Source organism: Triticum urartu, chromosome 4A, assembly GCF_056163025.1.
Source record: "Triticum urartu cultivar PI428250 chromosome 4A, HENAU_Tu73, whole genome shotgun sequence".
NCBI classification, from domain to species: domain Eukaryota; kingdom Viridiplantae; phylum Streptophyta; class Magnoliopsida; order Poales; family Poaceae; genus Triticum; species Triticum urartu.
The window spans coordinates 44804326-44821422 of record NC_141876.1 but is presented as its reverse complement, the minus strand read 5'-3'; the positions used below and the strand labels follow the sequence as shown (position 1 = coordinate 44821422).

Here is a 17097-nt window from a genome sequence, read left to right as displayed (position 1 = left end):
AGCAGAGGGCGCGCGTGCGTGCATGTTTAGGTGATGCCAACTTCTCGTTGCAGCATGCGCATAGCGATGAGGCCACTTTTGAGGAGCTTAACCTACACTAATACTAAGTGGCAAGTGTAAGTGTCCTAGCAACCAACCTAGGAGCACCAGGTAAACATTAGCTTGCCTGACCGCAGGATCATCTAGTCAAACATGGTGCTTGTGGAGCCAGAGCCACCCGATTCACTGTGCGCAACTCGCCGCATCCAGGACATGTCTCCATCCATGCCGACGACGACGCCCTTAACTTCCTCAGATTTTGCTGTTCCAACAGTATCCCTGCCACGACGGTCAGCCTCATCTCACCGCTCACGTGCGGGTCTTGTCCATATCAATGCATATCATCCTGTATCATGCATCCTACCTTTGCTGCCCAAGGAATGGCGTGATGATTGCAGCCCTATATGGACACTTCACTCATGGCCTCGACTGGACTGGACTGCAGCCCTTGCTTTTCAGCCAGCTTTGCCACCAAAAACCTTACGCCGCTCTTTTTTTTCTCTTTGTATAGGAATTTGGAGTTGTGTCCGGGCCTGTCCTGGAATGCGGTGGCCGTGCGCCCACCGCGCGGACGCATCCTTTTGCCTCATCCTGTTCGCGTCTATTTTAAAAAAAGGGACGTTTCAAATGCGAAGCCCCAGTTCACGACCCCAGTTCATCACGCCCGCAACAAAGCCAGCGGCCTACACGACCATCGCCGGCAACACAGCCAGCGGCCGGCAACACATCCGGCCTCCAAAATGAATAGTTGTCCTCGCCGGCAACACAGCCGGCCTCCAAAGTGAATGTTTTTTCGCCGGCACACTGCCAGCGGCCCAGCGGGCGGGCGGCACCCATGCCAACCTTCAAAAAGAACGGCCACGCCGATCGGATGACCTAGTTCAGGCCTTCGGCGTCGAGCATCTCCTTCTGCTTGGCCTCGAACCAGGCCCTCGTCTTGTCGCTCATCTTCGACAAGTCCACACTCATGATCGCAAGGGCCACCTCCTTCGCTTTGGTGGCGGCATTGGTGGCCTCGATGTCGAGCTGCCTCTGCCTGGCCTTGACGTTGTCGGCCTCGATGTCGAGCTGCCTTTGCCGGGCGGCCTCTTCCATGTCGAGCTGCCTTTGCCGGGCCGCCTCCTCCATGTCTATCTTCCTTTTCTTGGCCGCCTCCTCCATCTCAAGCTTCTGTCTTTGGAGGTCTAGGTATTGCTTCATTTGCTCGTCCTTGCTTTGCCGCTTCTTCTCGTCCCTCACATCCTTATGTGACATCATGCCATGCAAAATCTCATGCAAGGCCATGGTTGAGGCGACACGTATGTCGTCCATCTTGGAGTTGGTCTTGGCCCTCGGCCTCTTCAACGCCTCGCCATCCCCACCTCCGGCGAACTTGGTCGTTTTCTTGCCTCTCTTCCTTTGAAGTTCACGGTATTGATCCTTGAACTTAGGGCAATTATTGATGAGCGTCCAACAATGCGTAAGAGTGAATGGCTTGTCATTGTGCCGGGCCTTGAATGCCTCCAAAGATTGAAATGCCTACACCACATGATCAACAACAAGTGAACATGCAAACATATACACGGTCGAAGTATCATGGCCGTAGCAAGGAAAGGGCTAGAAAGAGAAGAGCATACCATGTCCCCAACGCCGAGACCACTCACGGTCCGTGCTTCAACGCTCTCAAATGCGGCACAATACTTGTTGCACTCTTGTTGGATGAACAACCATCTTTTTTGAATCGAACCGATGCCACGGTTCCTTAGAATTTGGTAGGGCTCAAACATCTTCCTTTCATAGAATGTTTTGTGGACTCTCGTCCAAAAAACAATGCCCTTTTGTTGCGCGTCGGTCCTTGGATCTTGGCTAATCTCCATCCAACATTGACAAATCAACTTGTCCTCATCTTGTGTATATGAACCGGTGCGAATGCTCTTCCGCTTCTTTTGTGCTTCCGCTCTTTGGGTGAGCTCGTCTATGAACAATGGAGCGCCACTAATATCAACATCATTGGCTTCATCTTCATCTTCACCTTCGACATAGATGTCGTCGTCTTCATGCCATGAATCACCATGGTCGTAGTCAGCACGGTTGTCGGCCTCCTCATCGGGCACGTACTGGGCGCGGCCATCCTGACTTTGGGTCTCCTCGGGGTCGTAGGCACGGCCATGCCCACCCTGGAAGATCACGTCCTCCATGTACTGGTTGTAGAAGGGGTCGTCCACCGTCGGCGTTGAGGTTGGCATTCCGTCAAACAACACGCGGGGGGCCGGCATGGTGCCCGTGAACGGTGCACGCGCCTGCTTTCTTTGCATCTCGACGGACGGCCGCCCGCCGCTGCTGGACCCAGGCGTGACGTTGAGGTCGATGACGGCCGCGGGGCGTGGTGTGGACGGCGCGAACAAGCCCACGTCCGGCGACGCCGAGAAACGGGTCTGGCCGTCGTGCCTGGGCGGAGGAAAGCCGGGCGACATGGGCGCGGCGCGCGACGTCGGCGACTGGCAGTGCGTAGGCCGGGCGATCGACGAGCCTGTGCTCGCCGGGCCGACGGCCGCTGCATGGAACCCCGCCGGACGGCCCATGCCAAGCATGAGGATGGCGTGCGCTTTGTTGACGAGGTCCTCCTTCTCGTCGGCAGCGGCCTTGCGCCGCGCGGCCTCCAACTCCTCGCCGCGCCGCGCCAAGCATGAGGTTTGGTTTCTCCCACCGACAGGCGGGCCAGGGAAGGACAAACGCGCGCGTCCCGCCCATCCACGCGCTGTCCGTTTCACCCCAAAACCGGCGCAACTTTGGGTCGGGGATGGGTCGAAAGCGGACACAAAGCAGACAAAAGTCCGTTTGCGCCCACGCGCTGGGCCGTCTCGTTTGTCCTTTTTACCCCAAACGGACAAGCACGGACAGAATAGGGTCACGCGGTGGAGTTGGCCTTAGGGAGGGGCACATCCGCTCTGCTGCCCCTACTTCTCCACCAATCAAACGTCAGTGGATGACCTCTGTCTCTGTGTCGATCTCAAGAGGCCAGGGTCCTCCGTAATTTCTTCAATCAATTATGACGAGATGCTAGGCAGTCCAGTACGCCCACGTACAGGTGATTGCGCCAACGGTTCACAAACCACAGCTTGGCAGCTCTGCAAAGTGGTTCACTGCTGAAAATTGGAATCATTCAGTATGTGCGCTAACTATGTAAGAACCCTCTCCAAGGAGTGGATAGAAGATCCACACATCAAAGGCTTCAAAGAGAACTCTTGATAGTTAGGTCGTCGTAAAGAAAGTAACTGCCAATCGGTTGCTCCGTTCTTATTCTGCATCTACACAAGCGCCAAAATGCTTATCTCGAACGAAAACATATTTCGCCGTGCGTGTATTTATGAGCTACAGATCTCTATCACTCGGCAAGGGTAGAACAGGTTGACTAACTTCGACAAAAGTTATATCTATGCGATCCAGCGGTCCATTTCAGTGACCCTTTGGCTGAACATACTTCTCTCAGAATGGAAACATATTTTTGTCGTCCATTTCAGTGATCCTTTGGCTTGTCCTTGGGAACCTCTGTATCCAGCTTCTTGGGAGGCGGAACTGCTTCTTTTGCAGACCTGCAGCATTGTTTAATTTAACGATCAATTGCAGTAAACAATAAGTAGAAGTATTATTCCTAAACAACCGAAGTACAACAAGTGCTATGTATATTAACCAATGGCCATTAGTTCAGTAAGATCATCTCGATAATTAGGTGAAGATGGCATTGTTCCGAACACATCATGTGGTACGAGGAACAAGGAATTTTTTTTTTGCTGCATGCTGCTGCAAAGCAAACTATTTGTACCGAGAAATGATTTAAGGCCAACTAAGAGTAGCATACAGACACATCACACATGAACTGCATGATCTCTCTTGTTTCAAGCCGTCTCCCGGACACTACCGTTGCCCGATCTGGAATACTAAATCATAGGATTTCTCCTGGAGACATAGACCCGAGCAGGCCGAAGCAGAATGGTCAAGGTCGGGGCTCACAGCGGGTTGAGTAGAGCAAGGTCTTGCAGAGCAGAAGCTCGATGAGGCCTGACTAAACGGTGGGAGCAGAGGTGCAACTCCGCGGCCACGCCTCCATGGAGGTTAGCGGCGCATCCATGCTGCGGCTGTTGGCTCAGACAAGGGATCTGAGCTTGAATTTCTCCAGGAGTGCACCAGCACCACAGCAGAGCAGCCAAGGCCGGGATGCGGTCATCCTCCCTAATGCCCCCCCCCCCCCCCCCCCCCCCCGCACGGGCCGGAAGCATGCGGCAACAGGCCGAGGCATCCTTACAACCTGCAAGGATGCGCCCGACACCTCCGCACGTCGGTCCTAGGTCGCGGGAAACCTGCAGCGCCGGTGGGCCAAGGGAGGCTGCGCCACCGGGGCGGACTGGATCTGAGGCTGGCCGGTGACAGACGACAAGAAGCCGGGTGGAGAGGAGACGGATGGAGGAGAGCCGAGGAGACGAGAGAGAGGCCCCCGCCATCCACCTTGAATCAGCCTCCTCCAGCAGAGGAGGGATTTGATGGTGGGCAGAAGTTTTTGGGTGGCAGCGTCTGTGCCTCCAGAGTTGCTCGAGAGTGACTGGCACTACGTTCTTGTTGAAGGTGTCGCTGTGGAGATACTACTCCGAGCAGGCTTCGGCTCCTCGCTCTCTTGGTTGCTTGCGCTATACATGGATCGAGCGAAAGCTCAGCCATGAGGGCGCTCGTGTGTGTCCATTCCCTTCTTGAAGGCATCGCTGGTGTATCCGTGTCCTCATGTTTGATCTGGGTTGTCGTGCTCGGCTGGCAATGGCTCTTGGAGTCCAGTGGTGCTGCCTATGGGCATCACTGTGCAGCAATCTCTCTTCTCTTGGTGCTGCTATCTGGTCAGGCTGGTTCATGACAGTTTGTATGGCTGCATTGTGATCTGGGTTTGTGGATGCCGAAGCGGCGGTTCCGGGCGGTGGATGTGCGCCGAGGCGGTGGCCTCAGATGGTGATGCAACGGCAGTCCATGAGGTTGGCCCATGGGTCTGCATTACATGGGTGACGACCTAGTGCTGCAAGGGTAGCGAGATCGTCGGCCCGGTTGACACGACCCACGGGATCGATCTGGCTGGCACGTCGAGGCAGCGGCCTCGGACTTTTGGCGCATCGTTTGTGATCTGCAGACAGTTGTCTCATGTAGCGAGGGCTATAAGGCGTCCGTGCCGTGCAACGTTGCGGCTCGCCTGCAAGCGGGGGACGTCGGCCGGCCCTCCGGATTTGGGGGTGTTCTTGGTACAGCTGTAGGCTTGTGTCGTGTGATCGACAAGGCTTCGTCGCTTGTGCGGCTCTTGGCCTAGTTTTCCTTATAAACTGGGCCGCTATGTCTGGTTTTCGAACTGATCTCCCTTATAAACTCGATCAAAAAACATGAACTGCATGATAATGTAATATTTAGATGTGCTTTTACAAGTTGATGCAATTATACAAAAATTAAGTAGAGTTGATCTACAAGTAGCTTAAAATAGAGCAAGAACTAGCCTCAGGGATGGAATGCAATCATGGGTTTTATAGCTAGTAAACAATTGAACTATTTTTTTGGTTTTTTCCCATCCCACAGGTATAATTCAGTAATTATGGTTAACAAAGAAGTGAGACCAGTCAAACACACACAGTGTAATTATGTAAAGATGTTGCCATATGCAGAGTGTAAATGTAGATTTAATGGTAAAGGCCAAACTAAGACCTAAGAAAAATACTATATCAGTCAGGACCACACATTAAAATAGGTTTAAGATAGCCAAAGTGTACAGTACAGTCATACATACTTTTCCTACACATTTTTTTTCTCGGACACGCAGGAGAGCTGCATATCTTTTCCAACACTGATTAATTGCTCATTTGTAAGTATGATAAGTGGAGTTAATTTAAATCCCTAATCGTTAAAACTGACGGGGTAAAATTTCAACTGCTAACCATAGAGCACGAGAACATTTTTTAGGTGATAATACACAAATTTCTTGAAACATAGTTTCTTTGTAAATGTAACAGATTGAGTGTTTCTTTCTGTAGGCACCAGCATGTATTTAGCATGTACTGTTGCAAGAGTAATACTCCCTCCGTTCACTTATGTAAGACGTTTTAGACATTTAAGACAACACCTAAAACAGTTCAATTTCGGCTATCTAAAACGTCTTACAGAAGTGAACAGAGGGAGTATGACATTTGATCAAAGACCAGGGACAGCGCAAATCCCTCCCAGCCTTATCTAGCTAAGTCCAACCAGACAGAACCACATAAACGAAAGCCTAGCTCAACCCAGCTCAAACTCGGCACAGTACCATGATGTGACACAATATGTGGAGACACTTCTGAATCTAGAAATCTTTCCACAGCCTTATGACCAAATACATCATTGTTGTCATTCCTAAAGCATTAATATGAGTATTCCCCTTGAGCCATTAACGTATAAACTTTGGACATATCAGGCCAATCAGCAAAATCACTTGAAAGGGCAAAAAGCTTGCAAAAGCACCAACTAACCCAAGTGGATCGAAGAAGTCACAGACTATACTTGTCTTGATCCTCTTTGCTTTGCTATAAAGCTCAGATTTGGAAGTTTAACCCTGAACTTCTAAAAACATGCTTCCGTTTTTCAGAATAGAAGTAAATTTCTTTGGCAGGATCAAGACAATTCAACCTCATCTGTCTTGGTCCCTAGCTCCTCGCAATGCGCCTAGCCACCCAGAATTCAAATCCACCAATCAATCAGCTTTATAACAGCATGGTTGCCTCAAGAATATTAACTGACTAGAATCCCCCCTAATAACAGTTGCTGCAAATTAGTTCAGAACGTCTACTCGAACAGCTACACCAAGATTAGACAGTAGAAAAACAGGATCACCCCAACTTCTATTTTTTTCCCCGATTCTAAAACGACTACCATGCTTAAACCTAGGCGGCGAACCCTAGTCCAATTAACAGGCGTGCTAAAATTAGCATCCACATCTAAGTCCTAATAAGTAGAACAAGAACAGAAGCAGGGAGGCAAGCAAGGGAGGGGGCGGTTTGGTAGCGATACTTGGATGCGGCGGAGGCGGTGTCCTCCTCGAGCCACTGTCGGATTTGGCGGGCGTTGCGGCGGAAGACGGCGCCGGACTTGCGGACGTCGGTAGTAAAGAGAAGCAGCGCCCCGCCCACCACCGCCGCCGTCACGATGAAGTTGGTGAGCGCCATCTCCGTCTCTCGCTTTCGCCGGTCCGGTGTGTCGTGGCGGCGGCCGGACTGGAATCCCCCTTTGCCTGCGCTTCGTGCCTTCCTGCTTCCTGGATCGTGGGGGAGGCCGAATAATTCAGATTCTGGAATTGTTCGCAAGATCCAGCTGAGCTAGGCCCACCTATAGCAACTAAAGGCCTTATGATGGGCCATTATCCGCAATGTGCAGCTCCTTAAACGAGACAGTAAACACCAGCCTGTTTTCTGTTTTGTTTATTTCATGTTTTTTTCTTTTTTTTACTTTTGTTTCTACTTTAATATATATATATATATATATACTAAAAAACACTCTTCAAAAAGTATTTGAAAAATGTTGAACAAGTATTTGAAAAAATATTGAACATGTATATAAAAATGTTGAACAAGCATTTGAAAAATGTTGATCAAGTATTTAAAAAATGTTAAACAAGTTTTTGAAAAAATGTTGATCATGTATATAAAATGTTGAACAAGTATTTGAAAAAACATGTTGGATAAGTATTTGAATTTTTTTGATCATGTATATAAATATGTTGAACACATTTTTGAAAAAAATGTTAATCATGTATATAAAAATGTTGAACAAGTATTTAAAAAAATGTTGGACAAGTATTTGAAAAAATGATGATCATGTATATAAAAATGTTGAACAAGTATTTGAAAAATGTTGAAAGAGTATTCGAAAAATATTGAACAAGTATTTAAAAAAAATATTGATCATGTATAAAAGAATGGTGAACAAGTATTTTAAGAATGTTGAACAAGTATTTGAAAAAAATGTTAATTATGTATATAAGAATATAGAATAAAAACAAAACGAAACAAAGAATAAAAAATGAAAAAGAAAAAGAAACCTGAAGAAAAAAACTAAGAACAAAGGAAAGAATGTAGAATGAAAAAAAGGAAACCAAAAGAAAAAATGAATTACAGTAACAAAAAAGAGAAAGCCAGAGAAACATAAGAACACCAAACAAAGAATGGAAGGAACAAAAAAAGGAAAGAAAGGAGAAATAAAAAAACACCTCTGGTCTATTACCTTAGCTAGAATGCGACTCCTATGTAAACACGAAGTCAAAAGTCGTGCAAGGCACTACGCAATATCGAAACGACCTAGGTTCGAATCCCCTTGCGCGCTCATATTCTGCTACTTTTTTGTTTCTCTATGGCGCTAGTGGGCCAGGTCGGAAATAGTCCTCAAGAACTTGGGGACGGTCCTATTTCAGGGAGCTCTATATGTGAGCAATGAAGTGGAGCGAGTTTTCCTAAAAGAAAAACTACATGTGATGCTACCTTATGGTTGCTTGTGATAGATGACAATATGAATAAAATTTAAAATCTCACTATAGTGGGATATTCACTGCAACATCATGTTTACTGTAGCATACAAATATTCTATTGTTTGAACACATTTTAGAAAACATGAAAAAAATGCAAATCTGAAAAATGAAAAACTGAAATAGTTTTTGAATTACCTGAACAAAATTTAAAAAACTGAAAAGTTTTTAAAAAAACAAGAACAAAATTCTTAAACATGAATTTGTTTTTTACGTTTTTAAGGGAAACTTTTGAAAAAATGAACAATGTTCTAAATCATGACTGCTTTTTAAAGTGTGAACAAATATTTGACATTCCAAACAATTTTTGAATTCTTTAAAGAAATCTCGAAGATTTTTTTGAAAAATGTGGACAATTTCTGGATTTCCGAAAAAACATATAAACACTTTTTGTCGAAACTCCCGAACATTTCTTTAAAAAACTGAACATTTTTAAAAACAATAACCTAATCTCAATTTCGAATATTTTTGCAAAGAAGTGACTTTCTTCACATTATTAACATTTTTTGAATTTTTGAACATTTTTTTGAAAATTTTAAATTAATAAAGAGTAAAATAGAAAATAGAAAAGGAAAAAAGGAAAAAGGAAAATAAAACGAAAACAAAAAAGAAGAGAAAAAGAAAAACATAGAAACCCACTAAATAATAGCAGATAAAGTGAAAGCAAACAAAAAAGATCTAAAGCGGTTTATATCATTTAATTTGGTAAGGTGTGCCACAACAATATCAGTTTCATAGCCATGCAAAGGATCAGATTCAACCAAAGTAATTAACTCTGGGTCGACAGAGAATTCATAATCCTTGTCATCAACAAAGATAGGTGAAGTAGCAAATTTAGGATCACATTTTCATTCTAGCATTCAAAGATTTTTCTTTAAGATTGCATAATAATTCTTAAGATTGTCTCTATCATTGCAAGCAAGAAAATTTCTAGCTGTCTCCTCATCCATAACATAACATTCAAGTACCTTAGGAAATTCATATCTAGGAGAGCTAGGTCTAATAGGTGTTTCAAGATTTTCAGTTTTAAGCACTTCATCAGTTTCAACATGCTCCATATCTTTAGCTCTAGCAATTGTTCATCAAGAAATTCACCTAGTGGCATATTATTATCAAACAAGGTACTAGCATCATCCATTGTTCAAGATATCTTCCGATATGCCGATAAATCGGCCGATTTATCGCTTACCACTGTCAGAGCGATAAGATAAATCGGCCGATAAATCAGCCGATATGGCGATAAATCAGCCGATATGCTGATAAACTGGCCGATTTACCCCTTATCATGGGTCGACCGATAAGTTTCCGATAAGCGATATCCCCAACATTGGCATCATCATGAGTAGCATTCATAGAAGTAGCATCATCAATAACATGCGACATATCAGGATTAATAGCATTGCCGTGGTGTTGCGAGTCTAATTAAAATAGAAGGTGAATCAAGTGCAGAGCTAGATGGCAGTTCCTTACCTCCCCTCGTCTTAGAGGGAAAAATCTTAGTCTTGATATCTTTCAGATTCTTCATAGTGACAAATAGATAATAATCCCAAGTGACTAAAGAAATATAGCTATGCTCCCCGGCAACGACGCCAGAAAAAGGTCTTGATAACCAACAAGTATAGGGAATCGCAATAGTTTTTTAGGGAAGAGTATTCAACCCAAATTTATGGATTCGACACAAGGGGAGCCAAAGAATATTTGCAAGTATTAGCAGTTGAGTTGTCAATTCAACCACACCTGAAAATTAAATATCTACAGTAAAGTGATGAATAGCACAGTAATATGAAAGTTTTTATAGTAGTAGTGACAACAATAGTAACAGTAACAGTGATAGCAATGATTTTGTAGCAAGTGTAATAGTAACAGCAGCAGTAGTAACTTAGCAAGAACAATATGTAGGAAATTCGTAGGCATTGGATCGGTAGATTCATTAGATGATATTCATCATATAACAGTCATAACCTAGGGCGATGCAAAAACTAGCTCCAGTTCATAAATATAATGTAGGCATGTATTCCGTAAATAATTATACGTGCTTATGGAAAGAACTTGCATGACATCTTTTGTCCTACCCTCCCGTGGCAGCGGGGGCCATAAGGAAACTAAGGGATATTAAGGCCTCCTTTTAATAAAGAACCGGAACAAAACATTAACACATAGTGAAAACATGAACTCCTCAAACTACGGTCATCACCGGAAAGTATCCCGATTATTGTCACCCCGAGGTTTATGGATGAAAGTGCTAGTTATCGACTAGAGGGGGTGAATAGGCAATTTTTATGAAAGTCTTCAAAACACGGAAGTTTCGAAGACAAACGATAGAAATGAACATATTAACATGTAGCGGAAGGTAGACTACACTAGGCAAGCCATAGTCAAGTATTCAATGAAGTGAAAGCACGAAGACTATTAGCAGCTAGGCAGTAAGGATCAGGATGGAAGATAGTATGAAGCCAATCAGGACAAGTAGTCACATAGTGAAGTCAAACAGATAATGCAAGCAGTCAATGACTTCACGAAGACAAGCTGTATGTAAAAGAGAAAGAAGAGACAGAACCAGTTGCTTGGTGAAGACAAAGGATTTGTTGGACCAGTTCCAGTTGCTGTGACAACTGTACGTCTGGTTAGGGAGGCCGAGATTCAACTCAGAAGATCGTGTCTTCACCTTATTCCCCTTGAGCTAAGGACACCCAGTCCTCGCCCAATCACTCAGGTAAGTCTTCAAGGTAGACTTCCAAACCTTCACAGACTTCGTTCACCGGCGATCCACAATGACTCTTGGATCCTCAGAACGCGACGCTTAACCGGCTGGAGGATTCATAATCCTCAAGTGTAACAAGTCTTCAGATCACACAAACAGAAAGACTTCAGTGATGCCTAACACTCTTTGGCTCTGGGTGTTTAGGGCTTTGTCCTCGCAAGGATTTCTCTCTCAAAGGCTTCGGAGGTGGGTTGCTCTCAAACGATAAAAGTCGTGCACTAACTCCGAGCAGCCACCAATTTATGGTGTAGGGGTGGGCTATTTATAGCCACTAGGCAACCCGACCTGATTTGTCTGAAATGACCCTGGGTCACTTAGGAACCGACACGTGTTCCAACGGTCAGATTTCAAACACACGCGGCAACTTGACTTGGGATACAAGTAAAGCTGACTCATCCAACTCTGGATAAGATTTGCTCTCATTGTCTTTGCTCGAAGACTTAGGATTTGGTTGAGCATCACTTTAGTCACTCTGACTTTGTTCACTTGGACCCCACTTAACAGTACGGTGGTTCCTATGACTCAACAAGGAAGAAAAATGAAACTACGAAACAACTATGTCTTCACGCTCCAAAGACTTCATGTGATGTCTTCTCATGTCATAGTCTTCAATGTGAATATCTTCACATACCACCATTATCTTCAATGTCTTCACACATTTTTAGGGGTCATCTCCGGTAGGTAAACCGAATCAATGAGGGACTACTACCTGTGTTATCCTGCAATTCTCACAAACACATTAGTCCCTCAACCAGGTTTGTCGTCAATACTCCAAAACCAACTAGGGGTGGCACTAGATGCACTTACAATCTCCTCCTTTTTGGTGATTGATGACAAACTGGTTGAAGTTTTCAACGGGGATAAAAGTATGTGAAATTGTAAAGGATTGAGGTATTGTCTTCGTAAGTAGCAAAAGGCTCCCCCTGAAGATGTGCATATAAGTATTTTGCTTTCAAATGCAAATGCACATGGCAGGTTGTACTTGTGGAGATCCTCTTCAACTTATGAAGACAATTCATCATGCATGAAGAGATATAACGAAGATAATGACATGCATAATGAAAAATGGACGTATGCAAAATGACTTTGTGCGGAATTTATCATTGCATCACATAGTTGACAGCAAAGGTAGCAGACGACCATCAAGTTTAAGTGTTACAACTCAAAGAACCAAATGTATCAAAAGCGAGAGTTGTAAGCACTTGACAAATGTAGCAAAAGTATAGCAACCACCCATATGGACCCGCTTGAAGACTATCAACTCATATGCTTCTCCCCCTTTTGTCAGTAATGACCAAAAAGGTTTGAAGACAGAGAGCCTCTACGCGTTCCCATGAGGAGTAGGTGAAGCAGCAGGGTCGTCGTTGAGGTTTGGTGGTGCAGAAGAACTTGGTGCAGTGTTGATGCGCGCCGAAGTTGGAGGTGGTGAAGTAGCATCATCTTGGTCATCAATGACTCTGGCATTGACAGTTGCCGCTAAGGATGAGTAGTCAGAGTCTTCAAGTGAGGGAGTCCGACGTAGGTGAGCATTCCTGGGAGGAGTGGAATCAAACTTGAATCTCTCAGCGAAGCCATCCTGTTGGAGATCATCTTCAGAGCTCAGCAATGTCAGACTCTTCCACGACCGGCGACAGGTTTCATGAGTGACAAATGCATTCTTGGTGGCAAGGTTGCGGATGCAATTAACATCCACCAAGAGGCTCTGCATTTGACGCTTGAGCCAGTCATGATGCTTATCCCGTTTCTGATTGTAACACCCTCGATGCGACTATCGCTCCCACGTGTCGAGGCACGACTTAGAGACATAATCGCATTGAAGGCATGTGTCGCATGTTGGGTTCTCTTTTATTTTGGAAGTCTGAGATCTGTTTGTCATATGCATTTTTGCCATGATTGTTTAAACCTGTTAATGGATGAATTGGCCGTAGCTTAGTGCTAGACTTTTGTTAAGCATCTTGAATGCATCCCTACCATGTATTTTGTTGTCATGTTTGGGTGTTGTAGCATGTTCATCTCATTGCATTTAGATTGCCTAACTTGCGACATATGCCTTCAATGCGATTATGTCTCTAAGTCGTGCCTCGACACGTGGGAGCTATAGTCGCATCGAGGGTGTTACACTGATGCACGGTGACGAGAAGCTCTCGGTTATTGAGAACACGAGATCGCTTCTGAGGACTTTGGGTAATTATGCTTTTAGTGGCTTCAGTTTGGGCACGAGGGGCACGTGTATTGTCAGCCAAAGGATAAACACGAGTGATGGCCTGAACTCCTTCAATGGGCTGGGTGAAACTTTGACGATCGACGTTGTGAAGATAAATTGGCTCCTTGGCAGGCTCTGGGTATATGGCTTCGACAGAGAGATCAACCTCTAGCAATAATATGAGATGATTGCGCGCAGAAGGCTAATAGTTGATAGCAGAGTGAAGCTTGATGAGGCGCATTACCCAGCGAGCATAGAACTTCAGACCAAATATATCGGAGCTAGATGCAGCCAATTGCCTGATGAAGAAGTCTTGAGCATTGAAGCTGATGTCATTGAAGATATAGAAAACCAATGTCTTCATTGCTCCTTCAAGCTTCGCTGCAGGAGAATGTCCTTTGACAGGCCAGAGAGTTCGCCTGATAATGTGATAAATAGTGCGGGGTAGATACTCTAGGTCTTCAACAAAGAACTCCTTTAGATATTCAACGTCTTGGGGCAGTGGCTTCATCATGCTCAACATTTGGCTCATGTTGGGCTCTAGCTTGTGAAAAATGCTCTCCGAGGCATTGCGGTGAAGCTGACAACCTGGTTCATAGTGTTCATCAGGAGTGGGAAGGGCAGTAAGCTCAATGATGTCTTGGGCTTTGGCTTCATGGTGTACATCGCCTGTCATCCACTCAATGATCCAAGTCTTCGGATCCCTGTTGTAGCCGCGAATGTGGAGGGTAGCATAGAATTGTAGCAGAAGCTCTTCATTCCAATGCTCTTTATCAGTCACAAAGTTCAGGAGACCAGCATCACGGAAATAGTCAAGAGCTTCTTCTAAGTAGGGCAGTCCAACAATAGCTTCACTGTCTAGACGCATATATGGGGAAAGATGCGTCCTTGATCATCGAGAACACATGAATAGTAACTGCGCTGCTGATAGCTCCAGAACCGATCAGATGAAATTCTTGGCTTGGAGTAGGGGTTCTTGTCACTATCAAAGAAAGTGTTGTGTGCAATGAAGCCATTTGCATTGAAAGATCCTAGTGAAGTTGCAGTACCTAGAAACCTTGGCAGCCTTGGCTTTGGCTTCTGGACCTGAGGCCTGTGCTCCACATGATAGTCAAACTGAGGTCCGGGAGCAGGCGGAGGAACCAGAATGGGCCAGCGTACAGTAATAAGCTGACCACGATCATATGCTTGCTCAATGGTGTGAGGTCTTGGAGGTGGTACAGGAGCAGAGGCATTGTCTTCGAGATGCAGATTTGCTTTAGGTGCAACATTGGCTTCAGGTGCATTCACTTCTGGCATCACATTAGCTTCAGGCGCCACATTAGCTTCGGCCATGACAACGTCATTGGCTTCAGTAGTGTTGTGGGTGGCCGCCTCAGTGTTTTCAACCTCCACTTGAGTAGCTGGAGGGTCGGGCACAGACTCGTTCTCCTCGAGAACAACTTCAGGGTTGGACAGGGGTGTAGCAACACGTTCTTCTTCTTCTCTTGGTTCTTCTTGTTCATCGGCTGATGCAGCCGGAATGTCTTCGGCAACTTTTGCTTCGGACTCAGAGACGTTCACAGTTCGAGTGGCGTCAGGGAACACTTGTCGTGCCACTAAGTTATGTTGCTCTTCTCCTTCTAGAACGCTCGACAGAGTGAATTGTGGCCTTGGTCCTTTGTGAAGCCTGCGGAGTGTGGGCGACGCCTTTGGAGAGAGAGTCGGCTGGACCACAAAGTCATCAACTTTAGGCACCTGAGTGGTGGCTTGAGGTGGGGGAGTACTTGGGGATGCTTGACGGGGGGAGTCTTGAGGGCGATCAGCCCATGAATCATCCTGAGCAATTGGCGTCAGAGGACGACCAATTCTGATGAGCTCGCTGTTCGTGAGAACAGGCGATGATACCATGTTGTGCTCGATCTGAGGAAGGACTTCATCATCTTCTACATTGTCTTGGGGACCAATGTCTTCAGCTGCACTGGGGTCGACCTCTGTGGTACTAGGCTCGTGAACAATTAACTAGCGCTCTTGGTGTTCGGACGCAGGAAGAGCAACTGAGATTGGTTCGTCGACAAGGGGCTCTGTGGGAGCAACCTGATACGTCTCCAACGTATCTATAATTTTTGGTTGCTCCATATTGTTTTGGACTATATTGGGCTTTATTTTCCACTTTTATATTATTTTTGGGACTAACCTATTAACCGGAGGCCCAGCCCAGAATTGCTGTTTTTTTGCCTATTTCAGTGTTTCGGATAAACAGAATATCAAACGGAGTCCAAACGGAATAAAATCTTCGGAAACGTGATTTTCTCACCGAACGTGATCCAGGAGACTTGGACCCTACTGCAAGGGATCAAAGAGGTGGTCACGAGGGTGGGGGGCGCGCCCCCCACTAGGGCGCGCCCCCTGCCTCGTGGGCCCCTCGGTGCTCCACCGATGTACTCCTTCCTCCTATATATACACACGTACCCCCAAATGATCAGAACAGGAGCCAAAAACCTAATTCCACCGCCGCAACTTTCTGTATCCACGAGATCCCATCTTGGGGCCTGTTCCGGAGCTCCGCCGGAAGAGGGCCGTCATCACGGAGGGCTTCTACTGTTGGAAATATGCCCTAGAGGCAATAATAAAAGCATTATTATTATATTTCCTTGTTCATGATAATTGTCTTTATTCATGCTATAATTGTGTTATCCGGAAATCGTAATACATGTGTGAATAATAGACACCAACATGTCCCTAGTAAGCCTCTAGTTGACTAGCTCGTTGATCAACAGATAGTCATGGTTTCTTGACTATGGACATTGGATGTCATTGATAACGAGATCACATCATTAGGAGAATGATGTGATGGACAAGACCCAATCCTAAACATAGCACAAGATCATATAGTTCGTTTGCTAGAGTTTTCCAATGTCAAGTATCTTTTCCTTAGACCATGAGATCGTGTAACTCTCGGATACCGTAGGAGTGCTTTGGGTGTACCAAACGTCACAACGTAACTGGGTGACTATAAAGGTATACTACAGGTATCTCCGAAAGTGTCTGTTGGGTTGACACGGATCAAGACTGGGATTTGTCACTCCGTATGACGGAGAGGTATCACTAGGCCCACTCGGTAATACATCATCATTATGAGCTCAAAGTGACCAAGTGTCTGGTCACGGGATCATGCATTACGGTATGAGTAAAGTGACTTGCCGGTAACGAGATTGAACGAGGTATTGGGATACCGACGATCGAATCCCGGGGAAGTAACATACCGATTGACGAAGGGAATTGTATACGAGGTTGCTTGAATCCTCGACATCGTGGTTCATCCGATGAGATCATTGAGGAGCATGTGGGATCCAACATGGGTATCCAGATCCCGCTGTTGGTTATTGGCCGGAGAGTCGTCTCGGTCATGTTTACATGTCTCCCGAACCCGTAGGGTCTACACACTTAAGGTTCGGTGACGCTAGGGTTGTAGGGATATGTATATGCAGTAACCCGAATGTTGTTCGGAGTCCCGGATGAGATCCCGGACGTCACGAGGAGTTCCGGAATGGTCCGGAGGTAAAG

General features: G+C 45.7%; 1 protein-coding gene across 1 annotated transcript; it reads right to left on the bottom strand.

The window, feature by feature from the left end:
* Positions 1-3249: 3249 nt before the first annotated feature.
* LOC147974692 (uncharacterized) lies at positions 3250-7357 on the bottom strand. Its single transcript, XM_087517701.1, has 2 exons — positions 7081-7357; positions 3250-3611 (listed from the first exon to the last, which is right to left on the bottom strand). The coding sequence occupies exons 1-2, from the start codon at positions 7233-7235 to the stop codon at positions 3536-3538; spliced, it is 231 nt and encodes a 76-aa protein (XP_087373827.1). The 5' UTR covers positions 7236-7357; the 3' UTR covers positions 3250-3535.
* Positions 7358-17097: the final 9740 nt, after the last annotated feature.

Coding starts and splice junctions, on each gene's coding strand:
- LOC147974692 (XM_087517701.1), bottom strand. CDS start 7,235: ATGGCGCTCACCAACTTCATCGTGACGGCGGCGGTGGTGGGCGGGGCG. Junction 3,612..7,080: donor ACCGCCTCCGCCGCATCCAA/GTATCGCTACCA, acceptor ACAATGCTGCAG/GTCTGCAAAAGAAGCAGTTC.